Genomic DNA, 20,882 nt, shown 5'->3' with positions numbered 1-20,882 from the left:
AAAAGAAATAGCTGAAAATGTTAACAAATGGAAAAACATACCATGCTCATGTCTGGGAAGAATCAACATTGTTAAAATGTCCATACTACCCAAAGCAATATACAATTTTAAAGCAATCCCTATGAAAGCCCCACTGTCATACTTTAAAGATCTTGAAAAAATAATACTTCGTTTTATATGGAATCAGAAAAAAACCTCGAATAGCCAAGACATTACTCAGAAATAAAAACAAAGCAGGAGGAATCACGCTACCAGACCTCAGACTATACTATAAATCAATAGTGATCAAAACAGCATGGTACTGGCACAAAAACAGAGAAGTAGATGTCTGGAACAGAATAGAGAACCAAGAGATGAACCCAGCTACTTACCGTTATTTGATCTTTGACAAGCCAATTAAAAACATTCAGTGGGGAAGATGGCGGCCGAGTAGCAGCTTCCTTGCATCTGGGCACCATGAGTCTGGGGAGATAGGACTCCGGGCATCTCTGGCTAGTGGGATATGCCTATAATCATCCTTGTGAGGATACAGGGAGTCAGTAAGAGACTTCTGGACCCCAAGAGGAGGACTAAAACAGTGGAAAACCGGCAAGTGGTCGCGTGTGTTCAATGGTCTAAACCCACCAGCAACTATAAGTAAGTACAATAGCATCGAGACTGCAAACTGGAAAGGCCTTACCTGTGAACTGTTTTGGTGTCTTTGGACTTGACACTCGGTTGAACTGCCTTGGGGGAGCCTGAGCGGGAGTGCGGAGAACTTTGGCCGTTGTATAGGGCCCCAGTCTGAGCCGCTGAGCCAGACGGGGCTAATAGCGTTTGGCTGTGGGCCACAGGGAGCCATTGTGAGTGATCTGCCCCGGCAAGCTCCGCCCTCAGGGTTGCAGAGCAAGAATCGGGCAGGAGCTGGTAACCCAGTGACTGAGTAGCCTAAGGGAAGGGTCTGAGCCGCCTTACAGCCCTAACCCTCAGGGGCAGAGTGAGACCAGTTTTGGCACACTGGGTAAGTGGATAGCCACTTCAGCAGTGATTCCAGCGACAAGCACTTTCCTGGGAAAGCTTCTACTCAGCAAGTTTACAAGTTCAAAGTGCCTTTTAAGAGGGCTGAAGAGAGATTTAGGGTGTCTACCTGCTGGGGTTGGAGAAATCTGCAGCCTCCAGTCGTATCAGCACTGTGATTAATGCTCATACCCCAGGAGACCACATGTTGCCCAGACAATACTCAACAACATATGCATACTGCTTTGTTTTTGGTTGTGTTTTTTTTTTTTCTGTTATTTTGGTTTGGTTGTTTTCCTGTTTATTTTGATGTTGTTTTGTTTTTTAATTTTAACCTTTTATGTACAGATTTTTTCTTTCTCAATTTTTCTAGTGTAATTATAATTTCCCATTGCTGCCTTTTTCAATAACTAGAACTTCATTTTTCCTAGTGTTTCTACCGCTATTATTTGGTTTTTCACCCAATTTTATCCTGTAAAGTTTTCTGTTTGCTTTTTGGTTTCATTTATAGCATTTTTGTCTTTCCTGTCTACTTGGTGGAGGTGGGGTACTGTATCTGACCAGGTTAGCAAAGAGCTGCTGACCTCGAGGGAACCACCCAACTGGGCACCCCCAGAAGGTGGGGTTTTTCTAAGGTTGTGTCAAAGTACCCTACTGTACACCTATATTCCTCTGTCTCCCTATTTATGTGCCTCTCTTCTTTATGTCAATATTCCTTATACCCATCTCCCTCTTTTCTGTGCCTCTCTTCTTTTTTTCAATATTCCTTTTACCCACCCCCTCTCCTTTCTCTATCTTTTTTTTTCTTTTCACTCATTCCTCCTTTCTTTCATACATTTCTTGCTCTTCAACCTTCTCATCCTTCTGGTCCTGTACCAAAAGGACTCATCAAAACCTTAGTCCACAGGCACAAGAACTTAAAGAGCAAGAGGAAGTGAAAGGAAAATTAGGGCAAGGAAACAGATAAAAGAAATTACTCATCAGGAAGAATCAGCAGAAAACTCCAGGCAACGTGAAGAACCAGTCCAGAACAACCCCACCAAGGGACCATGAGGTAGCTACTGCAGAGGATTCCACCAATAAAGAAATGTTAGGAATGACAGAAAGGGAATTTAGAATACACATGATGAAAACACTGAAAGAAATGATGGAAACGATAAAGGAAACTGCTAATAAAGTGGAAAATAACCAAAATGAAATCCAAAAACAGAATCAAATAAGAGATGAACAACATGAAGAATATAGAAAGGATATAGCAGAGCTGAAGGAACTGAAACAGTCAATTAGGGAAATTAAAGATGCAATGAAAAGTATCAGCAACAGGTTAGACCATGCAGAAGAAAGAATTTCAGAGGTAGAAGACAAAGTGCTTGAGATAACTTAGATAGTAAAAGAGGCAGAAAAGAAGAGAGAGAAAGCAGAACGTTCACTGTCAGAATTATGGGACTTTATGAAGCGTTCCAACATACGAGTTATAGGAATTCCAGAAGGGGAAGAAGAATGCCCCAGAGGAATGGAAGCCATACTAGAGAATATTATAAAAGAAAATTTCCCAAATATCACCAAAGATTCTGACACACTGCTTTCAGAGGGCTATCGGACCCCAGGTCACCTCAACTCTAACCGAGCTCCTCCAAGACACATTGTGATGAACCTGTCCAAAGTCAAGACAAAAGAAAAGATTCTGCAAGCTACCAGGAGTAAGCGCCAGTTGACCTACAGGGGCAAATCCATCAGAGTGACCGCAGACTTCTCTAATGAAACTTTCCAAGCAAGAAGACAATGGTCATCTACCTTTAATCTGCTTAAACAGAACAATTTTCAGCCCAGAATTCTGTACCCTGCTAAGCTAAACTTAAAAATTGACAGAGAAATCGAATCATTTACGGATATACAAACATTGAGAAAATTCGCCACAACAAGACCAGCTCTACAGGAAATACTTCAACCTGTTCTGCACACTGACCACCACAATGGATCAGCAGCAAAGTAAGAACTCAGAAATTAAAGGACAGAACCTAACCTCCACACTGATGCAAAAGATAAAACTAAGCAATGGACTCTCACAAAATAAGATGAATAGAATACTACCACTTTATCAATTATCTCAATGAATGTTAATGGCTTCAATTCCCCACTGAAGAGACATAGATTGGCTGACTGGATTAAAAAATACAAGCCATCCATTTGCTGTCTGCAAGAGACACACCTGGCTTCAAAAGACAAATTAAAGCTTCGAGTCAAGGGTTGGAAGACAAATTTTCAGGCAAATGGCATTCAGGAGAAAAGAGGAGTTGCAATCTTATTTTCAGATTCATGTGGATTTAAAGCAACTAAAGTCAAAAAAGACAAAGATGGTCACTTTATATTGGTCAAGGGAAAAATACAACAAGAAGATGTTTCAATTCTAAATGTTTATGCACCCAATTTAAATGCTCCGATTCTTGAAACAGACCTTACTCAGTCTGAGCAATATGATATCCGATAATACCATCATAACAGGGGACTTTAACACTCCTCTTACAGAGCTGGACAGATCCTCTAAACAGAAATTAAACAAAAATATAAGAGATTTAAATGAGACCCTAGAACAACTGTGCTTGATAGACGCATATAGAACACTCCATCCCAAAGATAAAGAATATACATTCTTCTCATCACCCCATGGAACATTCTCCAAAATTGATCATATCATAGGACACAAAACAAACCTCAACACAACCAAAAGAACTGAAATTTTACCTTGTATCTTCTCAGACCATAAGGCACTAAAGGTGGAACTCAACTCTAACAAAAACGCTCGACCCCACACAAAGGCCTGGAAATTAAACAATCTTCTGTTGAATAACAGATGCGTACAGAAAGAAATAAAACAGGAAATCATCAACTTCCTTGAGCATAACAACAAGGATGACACAAGCTACCAAAACCTGTGGGATACTGCAAAAGCAGTTTTGAGAGGAAAATTCATCGCTTTAGATGCCTACATTCGAAAAACAGAAAGAGAGCACATCAACGATCTCACAAGAGATCTTACGGAATTGGAAAAAGAAGAACAATCTAAGCCTAAACTCAGTAGAAGAAAAGAAATATCCAAAATCAAATCAGAGATCCATGAAATTGAAAACAAAAGAATCATTCAGAAAATTAATGAATCAAGGAGTTGGTTTTTTGAAAAAATAAATAAAATAGATAAAACATTGGCCAGACTAACAAGAAATAGAAAAGTAAAATCTCTAGTAACCTCAATCAAAAATGATAAAGGGGAAATAACAACTGATCCCACAGAGATACAAGAGATCATCTCTGAATACTATGAAACTCTATGCCCAGAAATTTGACAATGTGAAGGAAATGGATCAATATTTGGAATCACACCCTCTCCCTAGACTCAGCCAGGAAGAAATAGACCTCCTGAACAGACCAATTTCAAGCACTAAGATTAAAAAAACAATAAAAAAACTTCCAACCAAAAAATGCCCTGGTCCAGATGGCTTCACACCAGATTTCTATCAAACCTTCAAGGAAGAGCTTATTCCTGTACTGCAGAAATTATTCCAAAAATTGAGGAAGAAGGAATCTTCCCCAACACATTCTATGAAGCAAACATCACCCTGATACCAAAACCAGGAAAAGACCCAAGCAAAAAGGAGAATTTCAGACCAATCTCACTCATGAATATAGATGCAAAAATTCTCAACAAAATCCTAGCCAATAGATTACAGCTTATCATCAAAAAAGTCATTCATCAGGATCAAGTGGGCTTCATCCCAGGGATGCAAGTCTGGTTTAACATACGCAAGTCCATAAACGTTATCCACCATATTAACAGTGGCAAAAATAAAGATCACATGACCCTCTCAATAAGATGCAGAAAAAGCATTTGATAAAATCCTTTTCTAATTAGAACACTGAAGAGTATAGGCATAGGTGGCACATTTCTAAAACTGATTGAAGCTATCTATGACAAACCCACAGCCAATATTTTACTGAATGGAGTAAAACTGAAAGCTTTTCCTCTTAGAACTGGAACCAGACAATGTTGTCCTCTGTCACCTTTACTATTCAACATAGTGCTGGAAGTTCTAGCCAATACAATTAGGCAAGATAAGGAAATAAAGGGAATCCAAATGGGAGCAGAGGAGGTCAAACTCTCCCTCTTTGCTGACGACGTGATCTTATACTTAGAGAACCCCAAAGACTCAACCACAAGACTCCTAGAAGTCATCAAAAAATATAGTAATGTTTCAAGGATATAAAATCAATGTCCACAAGTCAGTAGCCTTTGTATATGCCAATAACAGTCAAGATGAGAAGCTAATTAAGGACACAACTCCCTTCACCATAGTTTCAAAGAAAATGAAATACCTAGGAATATACCTAATGAAGGAGGTGAAGGACCTCTATAAAGAAAATTATGAAATCCTCAGAAAGGAAATAGCAGAGGACATTAACAAATGGAAGAACATACCATGCTCATGGACGGGAAGAATCAACATTGTTAAAATGTCTATACTTCCCAAAACAATCTACCTATTCAATGCCATTCCTATCAAAATACCAACATTGTACTTTCAAGATTTGGAGAAAATGATTCTGCGTTTTGTATGGAACCAGAAAAAACCCATATAGCTAAAGCAGTTCTTAGTAATAAAAATAAAGCTGGGGGCACGAGCATACCAGATTTTAGTCTGTACTACAAAGCCATAGTGGTCACGACAGCACGGTACTGGCACAAAAACAGAGACATAGACACTTGGAATCGAATTGAAAACCAAGAAATGAAACTAACATCTTACAACCTCCTAATCTTCAATAAACCAAACAAGAACATACCTTGGGGGAAAGACTCCCTATTCAATAAATGGTGCTGGGAGAACTGGATGTCTACATGTAAAAGACTGAAACTGAACCCACACCTTTCCCCACTCACAAAAATTGATTCAAGATGAATAAAGGACTTAAATTTAAGGCATGAAACAATAAAAATCCTCAAACAAAGCATAGGAAAAACACTAGAAGATATTGGCCTGGGGAAAGACTTCATGAAGAAGACTGCCATGGCAATTGCAACAACAACAAAAATAAACAAATGGGACTTCATTAAACTGAAAAGCTTCTGTACAGCTAAGGAGACAATAACCAAAGCAAAGAGAAAACCTATACAATGGGAAAGGATATTTGCATATTTTCAATCAGACAAAAGCTTGATAACTAGGATCTATAGAGAACTCAAATTAATCCACATGAAAAAAGCCAACAATCCCATATATCAATGGGCAAGAGACATGAATAGAACCTTCTCTAATGATGACAGACAAATGGCTAACAAACATATGAAAAAATGTTCATCATCTCTATATATTACAGAAATGCAAATCAAAACAACCCTGAGATACCATCTAACCCCAGTGAGAAAATCACAAAATCTCAAAACTGCAGATGCTAGCGTGGATGTGGAGAGAAGGGAACACTTTTACACTACTGGTGGGACTGCAAACTAGTACAACCTTTCTGGAAGGAAGTATGGAGAAACCTCAAAGCACTCAAGCTAGACCTCCCATTTGATCCTACAATACCATTACTGGGCATCTACCCAGGAGGAAAAAAATCCTTTTATCATAAGGACACTTGTACTAGACTGTTTATTGCAGCTCAATTTACAATCGCCAAAATGTGGAAACAGCCTAAATGCCCACCAACCCAGGAATGGATTAACAAGCTGTGGTATATGTATACCATGGAATACTATTCAGCTATTAAAAAAAAAAATGGAGACTTTACATCCTTCGTATTAACCTGGATGGAAGTGGAAGACATTATTCTTAGTGAAGCATCACAAGAATGGAGAAGCATGAATCCTATGTACTCAATTCTGATATGAGGACAATTAATGACAATTAAGGTTATGGGGGCGGGGGGAAGCAGAAAGAGGGACGGAGGGAGAGGGGTGGGGCCTTGGTGTGTGTCACACTTTATGGGGGCAAGACATGATTGCAAGAGGGACTTTGCCTAACAACTGCGATCATTGTAACCTGGCTTATTGTACCCTCAATGAATCCCCAACAAGGAAAGGGAAAGGGAAGGAAAGGAAAGGAAAGGCCAAATGACACATTGCTTTTCCTTCTTTTGTACTGTTCTGTCCAAATATCAGTAAGGGCATTTGAATATTGAAGTTAGTTTTAGAGATGCCCAGGTTGCAAGTAGAAAGCATGGCATGGAGCCTGTGGAAAATAAATAAAGGAAATAAAGCAAAAAAAAAACATTCAGTGGGGAAAAGATTCCCTATTTAACAAATGGTGCTGGGTGAACTGGCTGGCAACCTGTAGAAGACTGAAACTGGACCCACACCTTTCACCATTAACTAAGATAGACTCTCACTGGATTAAAGATTTAAACTTAAGACATGAAACTATAAAAATACTAGAAGAGAGTGCAGGGAAAACCCTTGAAGAAATCAGTCTGGGTGAGTATTTTATGAGGAGGACCCCCCCGGGCAATTGAAGCAGCTTCAAAAATACACTACTGGGACCTGATCAAACTGAAAAGCTTCTGCACAGCCAAGAACTCAGTAAGTAAAGCAAGAAGACAGCCCTCAGAATGGAAGAAGATATTTGCAGGTTATGTCTCTGACAAAGGTTTAATAACCAGAATCCACAGAGAAGTCAAAAGTATAAGCAAGAAAAGAACAAGTGATCCCATCTCAGGCTGGGCAAGGGACTTGAAGAGAAACCTCTCTGAAGAAGACAGGCGCACGGCCTACAGACATATGAAAAAATGCTCATCATCTTTAATCATCAGAGAAATGCAAATCAAAACTACCTTGAGATACCATCTAACTCCAGTAAGGTTGGCCCATATCACAAAATCCCAAGACCAGAGATGTTGGCGTGGATGTGGAGAAAAGGGAACACTTCTACACTGCTGGTGGGAATGCAAATTAATACATTCCTTTTGGAAAGATGTTTGGAGAACACTTAGAGATCTAAAAATAGATCTGCCATTCAATCCTATAATTCCTCTACTAGGTATATACTCAGAAGACCAAAAATCACATTATAACAAAGATATTTGTACCAGAATGTTTACTGCAGCCCAATTCACAATTGCTAAGTCATGGAAAAAGCCCAGGTGCCCATCAATCAGCGAATGGATCAATAAATTGTGGTACATGTACACCATGGAATATTACACAGCTTTAAAGAAAGATGGAGACTTTGCCTCTTTCATGTTTACATGGATGGAGCTGGAACATATTCTTCTTAGTAAAGTATCTCAAGAATGGAAGAAAAGGTATCCAATGTACTCAGCCCTACTATGAAACTATGAACAATTACATACCAACAAAATGAATAACCTATAAGAAATGGATATATTTCTAGAAACATACAACCTACCAAGACTGAATCATGAAAAAACAGAAAATCTAAACAGACCAATGACAAGTAAGGATATTGAAACAATAATCAGAACATCCCAAAAAGGACCAGATGGCTTCACAGATAAAAGAATTAACACCAATCCTTCTTAAACTTTTCCAAAAAACTGAACAGGAGGAAACACTTTCAAACTAATCTTATAAAGTCTGTATACCCTCATACCAAAGCCAGATAAAGAAACTATAAGAAAAGAAAATCACAGGTCAATAACCTTGATAAACAAAGATGCAGAAATCCTCAATAAAATACTAGCAAACCAAATTGAACAGTACATTAAAAGAATCATACAACATGATTAATTGAGAGTTATCCCTGGGATACAAGGATGGTTCAACAGATGCAAATCAGTAAATATGTTACACCACATTAATAGAATGAAGTATTAAAATCATATGATCATAATACAGGAAAAGCATTTGACAAAATTCAATATCCTTTCATGATTAAAAACTCTCAACAAAGTAGGTATAGGAGAAATTTGAACATAATCAAGGCCATATATGACAAGCCTACAGCTAATACGGTACTCAACAGTGAACAGTTGAAAGATCAGCAACAAGACAAAGGTGCCCACACTTATCATTTCTGGTACCAGAAGTTCTAGAGTTAGCAATTAGGCAAAATAAATAAATAAATAAATAAATAATAGACATTAAAACAGAAAAAAGAGAAGTAAAACTGTCTCTGTTTGCAAGTGACAGCATCTTATACACAGAAAAGTCAAAGGCTACCCAAACTCCACCATTACACAGTGTATACATGTAATAGAATTCAACTTGTACCTCTTAAATCTATTTTTTTAAACTTTTTTGAGACAGAATCTTATTCTATTGCCATGGCATCATCACAGCTCATAGCAACCTCATACTCCTGGGCTCAAACGATCCTCCTGCCTCAGCCTCCTGAGTAGCTGGGACTACAGGTGCCCACCAGAATACCCAGCTAATTTTTCTATTTTTAGTGGAGACTGCTCGGGCTGGTCTTGAACTCCTGAACTCAAGCAATCCACCCACATCAGCTTCCCAGAGTGCTAGGATTATAGGCATGAGCCACTGTGTCTGGCCAGAAACTGAGGTTTAAATCTGTTTTAACAAATAGTCAACTAAAATGTCATGGAGACAGGCACTGTCTAATACAGAAAGAGTGAAATAATTAAAATTCTTTCACAACAGAAATATGAAGATCAAGACTTCTTATAATTATTGAAATATTTGAAAAGTATAAAGTCCCATGATAATGATATTATATATGATGATGTAACCACTGATGTCTTCTCCACATCACTTAAAAGTGATCATTTTAGGATGATTTATTTAAGTTCTGCTCTAAACTACCCAGTAAACGCACAGAATTTGTTGTTGTTGTTGTTGTTGTTTTAAATAATTTTAATAGTCACGTAGCACAGTTCCTGGAACAGAAACCCTTCCTCTCCCCCCACACCGGCTTTCCAGTACAGAGACAAACTTCAGTCCTCAGTTAAGTTTTTTTTTTTTTTTTTTTTGTAGAGACAGAGTGTCACTTTATGGCCCTCGGGTACAGTGCCATGGCATCACACAGCTCACAGCAACCTCCAACTCCTGGGCTTAAGCAATTCTCTTGCCTCAGCCTCCCGAGTAGCTGGGACTACAGACGCCCGCCACAACGCCCAGCAATTTTTTGGTTGCAGTTCAGCCGGGTACGGGTTTGAACCCGCCACCCTCGGTATATGGGGCTGGCGCCTTACCGACTGAGCCACAGGAGCCGCCAACGCACAGAATTTGTTATTCGAGAACATGATCAAAGGAAATAATATAAATGGGTTTCAAAGGCATTTAATTAGATTCATAGTTAGGTATAAATAGGCAAGAGAGGAAAGCTAAGATAATTTTGAGGATATATCCTAACCGTGCCAGCAGATTCTTTTTTTATTTAAGATTATTATGAGGGTACAAATGATTCATTTGCACTAGATGGTTTGCTGCAGCTCAATTTCCAATTACCAAGACGTGGGATCAACCTAAGTGCCCATCAACTCATGAATGGATTAATAAACTGTGGTATATGTATAACATAGAATAATATTCAACCAGCTGATATTCTTGAGAACAATTACCAAAATTCCAAGCCCCACAAATGTGGAAAAGATTTCAAATTAAGAAAAGTTGTATAATTGCGTTTTTTCCTTCTTATATATAATAATGGACATTTCATTAATAAAGTCAACCTGAACTCACTATTTCTATCACATGTGCCCCAAAACACTTAGTAGCCCAATGAATGTTTCTTCAATGAACAGTTAAAATTTAGTGAACCCTTACTATGTGCTGGGTACTCTTCTAATACACTTTATATGTATTAACATCAGTTCTCTAAAGAAGTACTATTATTATGAACATATTAAAGACTGAAAACAAAGGGACATAAAAATCAAGAATTTGCCAAAGCTTTTATTCAAGTTACTCTTGCTGCATCATAAATTACACCAAAGTGCAGCGTCTCAAAAAATGACTTTATCTTACTCATGATTTCTGTGGGTCATAAATTTAGAGCCAATACAAAGGTCAAAGTCTGAGGCCTTAACTGAGAAGATGCAACAACTGGCTGGGGACTAGAATCCTTTAGGGAAATCATCAGTTACACATGATTGTTGACCCTACTATCAGCTAGAATCTCAGTGGGAGCTACAATTCCAATAGAAGAACCTAGATATGGCCCCTCTGTGTGGCCTGGGCTTCCTTCACAGCGTGGCAGATTCAGAATAGCAGGTCTTTTACATGCCAGCACGGGGATCCAAAGCAAGTGTCCCAGAAAGTGAGGTGAAGCCTGCACTGCCTTTCCTAACTTAACCTCAGTCATCATGAAGTACTTTCACACATTTTATTGGTCATAAGCTATTTATAAGCCTATGTAGTTTCAAGAGGAGAGGATGAAGACCTCTCCTCTCAATGAAGGAGTACCGAGCAAAGAGCAAGGAGTTAGAAGTGCAGCCATCTTTGGAAAACACCACATGCCACCTTCTGATAGCAGAGTTTCACAGTGAATGCTCTTACTACCATTGTTGATTGTTTGCTCAAAAAGTGGCACTCTTTATAGTGCGTAACAACTACACTCTTGATCCAATCTGAAAGCTTGGGGCAGCCTGAAATACCATTCAGAATCTGGAATGGACAAAGGGCCCATGGAGAAAGAGACTGAGTTCTAAAGAAACTTCTTTAGAAACTTACTCTGAAGAGGGGTTCGAGAGTGGCGGCGGCCGCCGAGCGTCTGGCAGGCCCGGCCACGGAGGAACGCCCCGAGCGCGCGCCCGGCGGGCAGCGGCCCGACCACCCGCGCCGCCGCCGCATGCAGGGGCGAGGAGGGCGAGGCGTGAGGAGCTGCGGCGGCGGGAGATGCGGGCGGCGGCGGGCACCCGGCGGGCTCGGCTCGGCCGCTGCCGCCTTCTCCGGCTTCGCCGCGCGGTCGTAGCGGCTGCCGCGCCTTCCTCGAGTTTCCCGCGTGAGGAGGCGGCTGAGGGCGCAGAGGCGCATCGTGTTTGAGGGAGAGACAGAGAAGGAGCCCAGCGCGCAGCCCCGCTCATTGCTATGGACAGTGCTATCACCCTGTGGCAATTCCTCCTTCAGCTCCTGCAGGAACCTCAGAACAAGCACATGATCTGCTGGACCTCTAATAATGGAGAGTTCAAGCTTTTGCAGGCAGAAGAGGTAGCTCGTCTCTGGGGAATTCGCAAAAACAAGCCTAATATGAATTATGACAAACTCAGCCGAGCCCTCAGATACTATTATGTGAATGGTCAGAAGTTTGTGTACAAGTTTGTCTCTTATCCAGAGATTTTGAACATGGATCCAATGACAGTGGGCAGGATTGAGGGAGACTGTGAAACTTTAAACTCCAGTGAAGTCTGCAGCAGTTCCAAAGATGGGGAGATTGGAGGGAAAGAGAAACCACCTCAGCCTGGTGCCAAGAGCTCTAGCCGCAATGACTACATACACTCTGGTTTATATTCTTCGTTTACTCTCAACTCATTGAACTCTTCCACTGTGAAGCTTTTCAAACCAATAAAGATTGAGAATCCAGCTGAGAAACTGGCAGAGAAAAAATCCCCTCAGGAACCAACACCATCTGTCATCAAATTTGTAACAACACCTTGCAAAAAGCCATCAGTTGAACCTCTTACTGCCACTATTTCAACTGGTCCAAGTATTTCCCCATCTTCAGAAGAAACCATCCAAGCATTAGAGACACTGGTTTCCCCCAAACCACCTTCCCTGGAAGCCCAGCCTCTGCATCCAATGCAACTGCCAATTTTTCCACCACACCCTCTGTTTCATCCATACCCACTTCCTTGCAGGAGCCTGCTAGGACACCTTCACCACTGCTGAGTTCTAACCCAGACATTGATACAGATATAGATTTTGTGGCTTCTCAGTCAATGGAACTCCCAGACAACTTGCCACTGGAGCCTAAAGACCAGGATTCAGCTTTGCCAGAAAAGGACAAAACAAGTAATTCATCAAGATCCAAGAAACCCAAGGTGTTAGAACTGGCACCCACCCTTGTAATCACAGGCAGCAATCCAAGCCCCCTGGGAATATGGAGCCCGTCCCTCCCCACAGCTTCTCTTACACCAGCATATTTTTCACAGACGCCCATCATACTGACTCCTAGCCCCTTGCTCTCCAGCATCCATTTTTGGAGTACTCTCAGCCCTGTTGCTCCCCTTAGTTCAGCCAGACTGCAAGGTGCTAACACACTCTCCAGTTTCCTTCTGTGTTGAACAGTCATGGACCGTTCTCTCTGTCTGGCCTGGATGGACCTTCCACCCCTGGCCCATTTTCCCCAGACCTACAGAAGACATAACCTGTGCACTTGGGAATGAGAAAGCTGAAGAACAAAGGAACAGAGAGACATTCAACATAATGGCATTGGAAGTGAGCAACTGAAAGTTCTACAATGCTGATAACAGACCATTGTGATTTTTGCCATTCCCCATTGAAATGCCTTTTTAGGATTCCCTTTGAATAGGACTCAAGTTGGACTGTGTATAAAAATGCCTTAATTGGAGTGCAGACTCCACCTCCCTCTCTTTTCTTTTCTTCTTCCCCCCCTTTTAATATTTTGAGCTTTGTGCTAAAGAAATTTTTGGTGGGGTTTAGCAGCCAAACTTTGCAAGAATGATTAAGAATAAAGTTTTTCTTTTTCGCTATTAGAAACTTTTGGCTAGGATAAAAATTATGCTGAGAGTCTATTAAAAGAAATACAAGCTAAATGAAAAAAAAAAAAACTTATTCTAAAGAAACATCTGGAAGCCACTGTGAGAGCATTCTCTACCAAGAAAACTAAAAAGTACATCTCTTACATAGTAACCTCTTCATCATGGTGGCTCTCATGGTGGCAAATTCCATCACAAATATCTTTGTAAATGCTTCTGGAAGAGAGAAATGGATGACCTACGAACATCCTACTCTCACAGACCTGACTTTCAGTCAGTTCACCATCATCAAGTACACAACATTGCAGACCCAACCCAAATCAGACCTCAATTTCTGAGATCTCATTAAAATTTCCACAACACAAGATCCACAAGATTCTTACAAATGAGTCAACAAATTTTTCATATTTAGATAGGGAGTTGTGATTCTAAGAGCAAATTTACGGAATATTTTTTGAGAGGGGATGGGGAGTAGGGAAAATTGGGGGCACTATTCCAAACAAATATTAGTTCTTTGTATCACATGTAGTTAATCAAAACTTACTGCTTAATCCTCTTCAAGACTGAAGTGCAATTCAGGGAAATGGAGAATCCAGCTATGAAGAGGCTTTTCAGTGTTAAATCATTCAGAAGCAGAGTCCTGGGACAAAGCTACATAAGAGCAAGGTGCAAACTGTTACACTGAATTAAACACCTCAACCTTCATTAGCTGCCAAGGGAGACTGATTTTTTTTTTTTTGCAGTTTTTGGCCGGGGCTGGGTTTGAATCCACCACCTCCGGCATATGGGGCCGGCGCCCTACTCCTTGAGCCACAGGTGCCACCCAAGACTAATGTTTTTAAACTGGTAGAGTTATTACTTAGGTTGTGAACAAATACCCCCTCATTAATAGATCTTCAGAATACTATTCTAAACATATTTGTTAAAAAAACTTGATACCCAGATTTAATGGAAATTCCTTGGTAACTCTGAGGTTTTTAGAAGAGCATTATTATCTTTCATTTTTAAATTTATTACCTTTAAAAAATCCTTAGTTGATAGAAAAGGTTGATAGAGAGAAATGCTTTCTCTCTATTTTGGTTTATGCACTAGGTGAATGCATGAAAACATAGCTACAATGCATCTGGGGTTTATTTTCAGAAAAACTTTTTGGCAAAATTAGCATAAATTGTTAAGTATTATTTATTTGGAAATACTGCTTTAGTAATGATTTTAGAAACAAAAACTGCTGGCTCTGCGCCTGTGGCTCAAGCAGCTAAGGCGCCAGCCACATACACCTGAGCTGGTGGGTTCGAATCCAGCCCGGGCCCACCAAACAACAATGACGCTGCAACCAAAATAAATAAATAAATAAATAGCCAGACATTGTGGTGGGCACCTGTAGTCCCAGCTACTTGGGAGGTGGAGGCAGGAGAATCGCTTGAGACCAGGAGTTGGAGCTTGCTGTGAGCAGTGATGCCACAGCACTCTACCCAGGGTGACAGCTTGAGGCTCTGTCTAAAAAAAAAAAAAAAAAACTGCTTTCCTGATTTAACTCTTAGAATTCAAGTCAAATTTTCATTTTCAATAAAATTTCTATTAACACAAACAACATGGGCTGGTCTTCTAAAAAAACAAACACTAGATGAGACATTTTATGAGTAAACAATCCTGTTCACCCTTCACTTAGGTAAATTTTCCCAGAGGCACTGTGTTCTGGCTAGTGAGCCCGGCTTTGTTCCTTTCAATAGAAAAAGAGGAGGGGAACGTAACAGTCACACTTAATCCACACCAAGCTGCCATATGTCACTTTTTGTCCTTTCCTGGTTCATTGATTATTCATGAGTTAACTACCTGAAAAGTGCTATATTTATCTTTACCCCACAAAGCTGTCAATTCAGTTGGAAGTATCCTTGCCTTTGTTTTCAGTGAGATACAATTTTAGAGAAATTGGCTCTATGTATAGGATGCTGCCCTATGTTACAATACATTTATAAAAAATCTACATTGAAATAATACAGTGGGTTTCCATTTGATACTAACTGTGCTTTACTATTGTTTTTTAATGACTATTACATCAAAGGAAAAATGAAACAAAGTCTCCCAGCTTTTAGAGACTTTGGCCTCTAAGGATTTTCACAGAGGACCCAAATCCTATTCCCTCCTATCTTTTATTATCAATGGACTTGCTGTTTTCATTTCTTTTCTTCTTTTGTTCATGCTTGTTTCTGGCAGTGCTCTCTGCTATTAACTTACCTCCTCAAAGTTACCTGAATCTCGACCTCTGATTCCCCAGGATGCATTACATCAGCTGTAGCTCAGAATCTGCCCTACAGTTTCCTTTCCCACTCACAGTCATTGCCCTGAAAGATTACATAGTTCATTCAAATTCCAATTTGTTTGCCAGCCTTTAGAGAAGACAATTTTTAAAAGGCATAAAAAGAGACACTCAGCTTTCATTATCATCAGACAAGAAGATACGGAAAATAAGCTCACCCAACACATTTTAAAGTGCTTCCTGGAGGGCTTCAAGCTTAAAACTATCACTACAAATCCATCATATTTATCCTGAGGGAGAAAGATCAGAGAGAAAGAATTTAAAATATTCTTGCAACCCAAAAATGTGTTGAATATCTTAAAGAATAAAAAAGCACAGTGCAATCTATGCACCAAAATTACTGGCATTTGGAAGGTTGATAATAAATAAAGCAAGAAAATTAAATTTTCTCCAGATATGTTCGAAAATAATTTTGACATAAAAGTTCAAAACACGTGATAAAAATTCTTTAACAGCTAGTGACTCCTGTTAAAGACCTAATCCAAAAAGAAAATAGTACTTCGTAAATACAGTAGAACCTTCATAGCTGACCACCTCCCTACATTGACAACCTCCTTAAGCTGACCTAATTTTCATAGACCAGACATGCACCATGTGTATTCAATGGAAGTTTCTTATGTTGACTACCTCTGCATGTTGACCATGTTACAGTCCTTTGGGTGGTCAACTTATAGGTCAATTGAATTATCTATAATTTAAGAAGGTAGCTGAGACCTGTACGTCCATTAATAGAAAGGAAAATGAAGCAAAGCCTCAATATTTTAGAACTCCACTATGATGCAAGAATAAGTCATCAAATACCCAAAGTAATTAACATTTAAGATTAATGTGATTTTTTGTGTGTGTGATGGGAGTCTTACCCTGTTGCCCCAGGTAAAGTGCAGTGGCGTCATCATAGCTCATTGCAACCTCAAACTCTTAGGCTCAAGTCATCCTCCTGCCTCAGCCTCCTGAGTAACTGAGATAACAGGTGTACACCACCACACCCAAATAATTTTTTCCATTTTTCATAGAGACAGGGTCTCACTCTTGCTCAGGCTGGTCTCTAACTCCTGACCTCAACTGATCCTCTCACCTTGGTCTCCCAGAGTGTTAGGATTATAGGCGATCCCCAAGTTACAAACATCTAACTTATGTACAACTTGCACTTACAAACAGAGGCTGTTACAGATGACAGATAAGGGTACCTTTTCCAACTTACATACAAATTCAACTTAAGAACAAAACCATAGAACCTATAGTACATATCTCGTTCGTAACCTGACTGCCTATAGGCCTGAGCCACCATGCCCAGCCTGAAATTAATGTTTATACCTCAAAAAACAAAAGAAAAACATTCAAATGCAGCTTGAATATCTTCATGATTTAAAAAACATTAATGGAAGAGACCTATCCATGTTAGCATATAGCTGTCTTACAGTATTATATACTTCCGGAAGCCCCTGTTTAGTTTCTTCCGTGTTCCATAACTTTACCAAGTACATCACCACTTGCTTAGCATTCACACTGCCTTCATTAGTCAGTATCAGGTTCAGCTGCATATAGCCAAAGGCATCAGATATAAAAACAGACAAAATCAATAGGTTACATGAGATAGAAATCAAATGCATAGTGTCAGGGACTCTTTTCATCTTGATGACTTGCCATTCTGGAAGGAACATTCTCAACATGGTCCTTCCCATTCAAAGTCCAAAATGGCTACTTGAGCTCCTGCCATCTCATGCACATAACAGCCAATAGAAAAGAGGTAAAGCAGGGCTCAATCCTTTTTCTATTTTATTTTGTTTTGTTTTTGAGACAGGATCTCACTCTGGAGTGGACTAGAGTTTGAGGAGGAACTCAAACTCCTGGGTTCAAGAGATCCTCTTGGCTTGGACTCCTAAGTAGCCAGGAGTACAAGTGCATCACCATGGCCAGCTAATTTTTCTACTTTTTGTAGAGACAAGGTCTCACTCTTGCTCAGGCTGGTCTCCTACTCCTGACCTCAAGCAATCCTCCTGCCTCAGTCTCCCAAAATGTAAGATTACAGGCATGAACCACTGTACCCAGCCCCTTGTTATGGCACTTTCTAGAATTTTCACACAATGCTTCCACTTTCATTTCATGAATTTGAGTATAGTGATATAGCCGCATTTAACTACAAAAATAACTTGAAAATGCATTTTTTTTTCCACAGAGCAACAATGTGCCCAGCTAAAAATGAGGGCTCTTAATACAAAGGAAAAAAAAATGGATGCTGAAATGGGGCTCAGTCATAGTCTCCGTGGTACTTCTCTCTTACCTCACATATTCAAGTCCCCTCAACTATCATTACACTTAGTTAAGCAAACCCAATCACCATGGTTATAATTCATCATGGTTATAATTCACACCAGCACTACCTGTGCTTACACTATAGCATCCTAAATGATCTACTTGACCCAGACAAAAATTGGTGGCTCCATTTGGGCACAGAAAACTCAAGAACAATACAAATTGGTGGAAGCATGGAAAGAGTCATCTGAATGGGGGGCACCATGCCCTCTCCCTCAGGCTTATACAAGCCAACCTAGCAAAAGAGGAATTCCCCATTCTTCTCTGTTAATGTATTAAGCAGACTTATTCTTGCATCATAGTGGAGTTCTCTCTGCTTCATTTTCCTGTCTATTGGGAGGAATGGGAATACAGGCCTCAGCCACATTCTTAAGTTAAAGATTTTTGGTGCTTTGGGAGTTCTGCAATCTGGTGTATGTGTTTGTGGAGAATTTTGTTGGGATTCAATACTCAGAAATGAAAGTTCTCACAGGGTAGGAAATCAGTCTGTGTATGAAAAAACACTTTTGGGTAGCAGAATGTTAAGCTGACTTACTAGACAAAGGGCACTGAGGGGAACAAACAATAGCTGGGGACCCCCCAAGCTATTGGGGTGCACTTTGTCAATCCCATTGAGGTAGGCTAGAGAGGGAGCCCATCTACTCATAGCTTCTCTAAGCCAGAGCCATCAACCTACAGCCAAGCGCTTTTCTCACAGAGTGCAAGCAGATCTGGGCATGGGAATGGGGGGTCGGGGGGGCAGTAGGGGCTATCTTGCATCCAGGAAATCCACCACCCCACTAACACACATGTGGGCCTGCTTGGCATCGCTTCCTAGAGGCCCCGAAGCCTCACAATTGGGCCTGTTGCCCAACAGCTCAGGTCCTGCCCTCCAAGCGTGGGCAGCCACATGTGAGCTAGTCTTGCAGGTTTGCCAAACACATCAGAGTGCCCATGCCCACAGACCTTCTTCCAAACTCCAAGGCCCACTTGGAAAACTAAGTCTCCTCCCCATCCCGAACCGGAATTAGGTACACCACCCATAAACATCTGGCACCCGTCCACTCCAAGCATGTGGCACAACCCCGGGATCTACAGTGCTGCACCAGCCTAACAGCTTCCAGCCATCAGACCAAAGTGGGAAATTGCACCCTGAACCTCAAGCAGACAGGCTCCTAAATGCTAGACCCAGCAAAGCTCAGCGAATCCTCACTTCCAACAGTTGCTGTTAATGGCGATACTACAGCACCACCTACTGATCGCTCTCTCTATAAACCCTAACAAGAACACGCCTACAACTTTTCCCCCTCTTTTCCAATTATATGAATTACAATTGAGTATCTTTTTTTTTTAAATTCCTATTTTCCCCCCAGGGCACCAAAGAGGATATTATTATTTAAAGTTAAAGTTTATTTTATTTCGTATTCTCTTTTTTTTCTTTCCCTTTTATCTCCTGTCCTTTTTGTTTTGTTTTGTTTTGTTTTGTTTTTTTAACTGTACCTTAGGTAAACTTAACCCTACAGCCTAGTTTTTTTAAAAAAGAAGCCACACATGAGAAGAAACCAGCAAAAGAACTCTGGCAACATGAAAAATCAGAACAGACCAACTCCTCCAAGGGAACACAATGGACCTACTGCAAAAAATTCCAACCATAAAGAAATTATTGAAATGACAAAAATGGAATTCAGAATCTGGATAGCAAATAAGATGAATGAAATTGAAGAGAAAGTTGGAAACCAACAAAAAGAAGTCCAAAAAAATCTCAAGAAATTAACAAAATGAAAAACAAGGTCATCAAAGGATCTAGACAAAATTAGGAAGAATGTAACAGAGCTTAAAGAACTGAGAGAGGCATTTAGGGAGTTTCAAAGCACAGCAGCAAGGCTAGGCACAGTGGCTCATGCCTGTAATTTAAGCACTCTGGGAGACCGAGGTGGAAGAATCACTTGAACTCAGGACTTTGAGACCAGCCTGAGCAAGACTGAGACCCTGTCTCTACCAAAAATAGAAAAATATGCCGGCATTGTGCTGGGTGCCTGTAGTCCTAGCTACTCAGAAGGCTGAGGTAGGAGGATCACTTGATCCCAAGAGTTTGAGGTTGCTGTGAATTAGGCTGACTCCACAGCTCTCTACCCAATATGGCACTCTACCCAAGGTAACAGGGTGAGACTCTGTCTCAAAAACAAAACAGCAGCAAGTTTCAGCAACAGATTAAACCAGGGAAAGAAAGAATTTCATAGCTTGAAGACAAGGCTCTCATGCTAACCCATTTAAAGAGACATAAAAGAAGAGAGCAAAAGCAGAGCAACCTCTTAAATATAGAACTATGCAAACCATACAAACAACAAATTACAGGTATCCCTGTAGGAAAAAAGAGTCCCAAAAGTATGGGCACTCTAGTTGAAGATGATATAGTTGAAAATTTTCCAAGCATCACCAGAGACCCAGACATAATATTACTAGATTGACATCAGACTCCAGGATGACTCAATTCAAATACAGTATCTCCTAGACCAGTGGTTCTCAACCTTCCTAATGCTCCTAAACCCAGGACCCCTTAATACAATTCCTCATGTTGTAGTGACACTCAACCATAAAATTATTTTCATTGCTACTTCATAACTGTAATTTTGCTACTATTATGAATCAT

General features: G+C 40.2%; 2 protein-coding genes and 1 pseudogene across 6 annotated transcripts in view; 2 read left to right on the top strand and 1 right to left on the bottom strand.

Moving 5' to 3' along the window:
* Window positions 1–20,882, bottom strand: part of LOC128598271 (cytochrome c oxidase assembly factor 1 homolog) — a 134,632-nt gene that overhangs the window by 72,243 nt on the left and 41,507 nt on the right. For 2 of the 4 annotated variants that reach the window (XR_008383611.1, XM_053608686.1), the window contains one exon: window positions 16,099–16,170. The exons of the other annotated variants lie outside the window; for them this stretch is intronic. The gene's annotated coding sequence lies outside the window, so the exon portion shown is untranslated. The remainder of the gene's footprint in view (window positions 1–16,098; window positions 16,171–20,882) is intronic. 4 annotated transcript variants of the gene reach the window in all.
* On the top strand, window positions 11,360–11,950 carry LOC128598275 (uncharacterized). Its single transcript, XM_053608688.1, has 2 exons — window positions 11,360–11,450; window positions 11,631–11,950. Exons 1-2 carry the CDS (start codon window positions 11,360–11,362, stop codon window positions 11,948–11,950), a joined length of 411 nt encoding a protein of 136 aa, XP_053464663.1.
* On the top strand, window positions 11,933–13,250 carry LOC128598270 (ETS domain-containing protein Elk-4-like; annotated as a pseudogene). Its single transcript, XR_008383609.1, has one exon. The product of XR_008383609.1 is annotated as an ETS domain-containing protein Elk-4-like (transcript).

The sequence above is a fragment of the Nycticebus coucang genome, chromosome 11 (assembly GCF_027406575.1).
Source record: "Nycticebus coucang isolate mNycCou1 chromosome 11, mNycCou1.pri, whole genome shotgun sequence".
NCBI classification, from domain to species: Eukaryota; Metazoa; Chordata; class Mammalia; order Primates; family Lorisidae; genus Nycticebus; species Nycticebus coucang.
Note: the sequence above shows the minus strand (reverse complement) of the source record. Positions and strands in the feature narration are given on the sequence as shown.